Here is a 4,192-nt window from a genome sequence, read left to right as displayed (position 1 = left end):
TTGGAAAATGTGGAATTGCTCTTTGTATTGAGAACATACAGTATGGATGTAGTGCTTGGTTCTTACTTATGCATGAACTACTGATATTAATATCAAGACAAGGACACACAAATTTTGATTGCATTCACCACTACTGCAAAAGAATTACAAAAAGCCAAAATAAGAGATATCTGTTATAAACATAAGTTTGTTAATAAAGAACAATTATGTCACAGAAGCAATCAATCATAGGAGTGTTATTTTTTATTTATTTCTTTCTTTATTTGCATTTTGAGTTCACGCTACTCACTCATTTTGATTTGTTACAAACTTTTGATACTGGAACTTTGTAAAATGATTTTAAAAGATCTCTGAATTTTAAAAGATAGATAAGTAAAATAATTTGAAACTGTGGTGCAAAAAAAGATGATAAAAAAGAAGATGAACACTGTCATTAAACACATCCTTCATCCAGTCTGGCAGCACTTCAACCTGGGGGGGACAAATAGCAGTGAACATGAAAAGAAAGACATGACTTTGTTATGACAAGAGTTACAATAATTATAAATTTCACTGTGAAGACCACCAGCCTGTTTTACTAATTTAGCCTGCAAGATTCAGATAAAGACCATTCTGGTAGACCAGGGTCCAGTTGCATTAAAGGTTTTATATATATATATATATATATATATATATATATATATATATATATATATATATATATATATATATATATATATATATATATATATATATATACATATATTCAGTTACATAAAAGCATAGATTAGCTGAATCCAAAAATAAGATTTTTACTCCTTGGCTAACAGTTAGTTGGTCAAATTTGTACTTAAGACTCTGTTTTAAGTTTAAGTTTATGCAACTTGCCCCAGGAAAGTCTTGCTAGTGAACAGCATGTAAACAAGGTGGTGTTTTCAGCAGAGCAAGCTGTTTTAATTCAAATGATAGTAAAGGTTTGACATACGACAGTAGAGTCTGTTAAGCCGCCGGATGTCATTGGGGCTCATTTTTCGAGCTTCCCCAATCACAGCATTCCTATCAGGAATGGGAATCATAGTTGGCTCGTTGTTCTTGGAGAAAGCATACCTAAAACCACACAAATAAAGAAGCAACAGTAAGCTCTGATGATGAAGTTTTTAGCATATCCCAAATAAATAAATAAATAAATAAATAATAAAATTTGCACTGAACTACAAGAACACTTACCTTGAATAGTGCATCACAGAGTTGTAGTCATAGGGGGTTCCCAGATTATTGGTTCTTCTTTTTTTGAAATTGTGCTCCTGTTCTGTTACAGTGCACAGAAAAGTATTAAAGACTATAAATGTAAACCAGGTAAATACACAGTGTAATTGAATCTAGACTGCAATCATTTTGACTAAATGTAACATGTATTATCTATTTTAGTTTTTTTTTTTAATTCTTTGTTGTTTATTATCTTAGCTTTTTTCTAAAGAAACTTACGAGGTATGATGTTCTGAAAAAGGATTCTGATGTGTTTGTCACGGTCGCTGCGGTTCTGTTCATGATGGAACCCGAGAGCATGAAGGAGCTCGTGCTGAACAATATAATCATAGACACATCCACGACGCTGTAGAGAAACAGTCTGTCCTCCACCTTGGCGCCCCAAATATGAATAGCATCTGTGGATCACACATAACACATCAGCAATCAGCTTGTATATTTATGTTTGGGGAAAGCACACTTACTATATATACAGAAATGGGACAAAAAGAAGCCCTAAATCCAGAGATTTACCCAGAATCAGATTGTATGTGGAGAAAGTCCCTCTGCCCATCATGTGGTACGAATCGAATGCAGGAAATGCCCGTAAAGGAGTCTAAGCCTTGTTTAATCACTTGCACTTCTTCTGGAGCTGTAGCAAGAGTAAACTCTTAAACAGAACATGTGACACAAATGAGATACAAATTAAAATCAGTGATCGTTGTCACTTACAGTACTGGTTGGAGATCACGTAGGGCACATAGACTAGTTTATCTTTGCTTCTCCTCCATTTGCATCCACGAGCTGTGCACGGATCTGCATTCTGCAACCCTGTTGGTACGGCGATGTCTCCAAACGTGATCGAGGGCCCATATATTCCTTGTCCTGCGGGGTATAGTATAATGCACAAAATAATTCAGTCTGTTGATTCTGATAATACAATTTTTTTTAAGGATGACAGAAGCCGAGGAATATTCTGTGAACTGCTACACAAAAATGTGTCTATAGTATTAAATAATATAGCTTTCAACCTCTTACCTTGGTCGGTCTCAATTATATTTGGCAGTGGCAAATCATCTTTCTCAGTGATGTTACCTGAGACATGAAACAGTAAATAATAATACACTACAAAATTGCAAGTTAGTATCTTTTTCTTTTTGTTCATCTTACCAGTCTTCCTAGAAATATTTTCGATGAAATCCTGTTTATGGATTTTAAACACATGTATATTAGAAACAATAAATGCTCCCAATGGAAAGCTGCTGATGATATAATTTTCCATTTCAGAGATTTAGTTCTCACCTCAACAGGACGACTCTTCGCAGGAACAGAGCTCAGCAGAAGAGAGATGACCACCACCAACAGATACATGATGAAAGCTTTCTTAGAAACCGTCATGGACCAAACAGAGCTGGGACTTATATAGTCTTCTGAGAGCCTTAACTTCCTTTTTTACTGTGCCGTAATCCTGCTTTCATAAATCCACTTGCAAATTACCACAAAAGCAGAGTAATTCAGTTTTCAATGCATTATTTTTATTTCTTTTGTAATGTAGTAAATTATTATTTCAAGGTGGGAATACATTAGGTGAATGGATGTGTGGTTATCCACAAGAGGAGGTAGACCCTTTTTCTATATGACTCTTGACAATGTATGGAACTATAATTTTATGCATGAAATTGTGAAATTATTTATTTCTATATATTAATTATAGAATTGATCTGTTATTATGCATTATTTGATATTGGTAAATTTGAGATTACCAAAGTATTAACAAACCTAGTATATGACTTACTACATTCTTTGACAGCAAAACTTCAAAAGTCTGCAATAATCATTGTAATTTCATATTGGGAGTGACATGATGTGTAGCCAAGTACAGCTACACATACTAGGAATTTGTGCTCTGCATTTAACCCATCCAAGTGCACACACACAACAGTGAGTAGTGAACGCACACATTGTGAACTCACACTACAATAGTAGTAGGTAGGTTTTGCAGCGGCCCCCAGGAGCAATGGGGTTCAGTGTTTTGCACGTTTTATTTTTTTACTTTCTTCACTTGTTTACCCACTGCCAATGCCATTTTGTCGTGAATGCAGAGTGTGGCGTCAAGCTGAGAGTGGGTATTGAGGGTGGAAGAGGGTATTGAGTTGTGGGTTCATTCACTCCCCCCACCAACAGAATCGAACCCACAACCTCCAGGTTACAAGTCTGACTCCCTAACCATTAGGTCACAACTGCCATCTGCCCATATCAAGTGCTCTTACACACCTCAGTTTCCGGTCTGCTTCAACCAACTGTAAAGTGTTCAGAGTGTTCTGATATGAATTCCAAGTAGTAGCAGGAAATAAAGGTGGGTGGAGTGAATGCTGTATTCCACCCTCAATACTCGTAAAACTGAGGTGCTGGGCTCTGTATGTGTGAGTGTGGCAGTGTGTGTGTGTTTGTGTGTGTGTATTCACTACTTGGGGGCAGTGGTGGCCTAATGGTTAGAGAGTCGGACTTAACCCAAATGGTTGCATGTTGAAGTCTCAGGTCTGGCAGAATTGTGTGTGGAGGAAGTGAATGTCCAGTGCTCTCTCCACCCCACGACTTGGGGGAGGGGGGGCTTTTATGTTTTTTTAGGGGGGCCGAATCGGGGGTCTGACAAAGTTTGAATAAAATAAATAAATAAAAATACAATGCACGTGACTACAGGATGAATCTTTTAAATGTCTTTGTTAGAAAAAAAAGTCCCAAGCATGACAGAAGAACTCAGCACAAAACAAAAAACCGGTGACTGGAGCGGTGATTTCGTGTATTCCAGCCTAAACACCTCTGATTGGCCATTACTGTTTAGAAGTCAACAAACATGTCTGTGATTGGCTACATTGCTCACCTCTGAGAAAATCCATTGTAAAATTATTTGATGCTTTCCAAAGAAGAAGATATACTCGATTGTTTGACAAACAATTGTTATGTATAT

The 4,192-nt window shown here is 36.6% G+C and overlaps 1 protein-coding gene across 1 annotated transcript; it reads right to left on the bottom strand.

Moving 5' to 3' along the window:
* Nucleotides 1-225: 225 nt before the first annotated feature.
* LOC128016825 (hatching enzyme 1.2) lies at nucleotides 226-2,660 on the bottom strand. Its single transcript, XM_052601650.1, has 9 exons — nucleotides 2,527-2,660; nucleotides 2,395-2,425; nucleotides 2,263-2,319; nucleotides 1,957-2,109; nucleotides 1,759-1,876; nucleotides 1,465-1,643; nucleotides 1,207-1,288; nucleotides 965-1,086; nucleotides 226-471 (listed from the first exon to the last, which is right to left on the bottom strand). Exons 1-9 carry the CDS (start codon nucleotides 2,620-2,622, stop codon nucleotides 467-469), a joined length of 843 nt encoding a protein of 280 aa, XP_052457610.1. The 5' UTR covers nucleotides 2,623-2,660; the 3' UTR covers nucleotides 226-466.
* Between the last annotated feature and the right edge of the window lie 1,532 nt (nucleotides 2,661-4,192).

Source organism: Carassius gibelio, chromosome A7, assembly GCF_023724105.1.
Source record: "Carassius gibelio isolate Cgi1373 ecotype wild population from Czech Republic chromosome A7, carGib1.2-hapl.c, whole genome shotgun sequence".
NCBI lineage: Eukaryota > Metazoa > Chordata > Actinopteri > Cypriniformes > Cyprinidae > Carassius > Carassius gibelio.
Note: the sequence above shows the minus strand (reverse complement) of the source record. Positions and strands in the feature narration are given on the sequence as shown.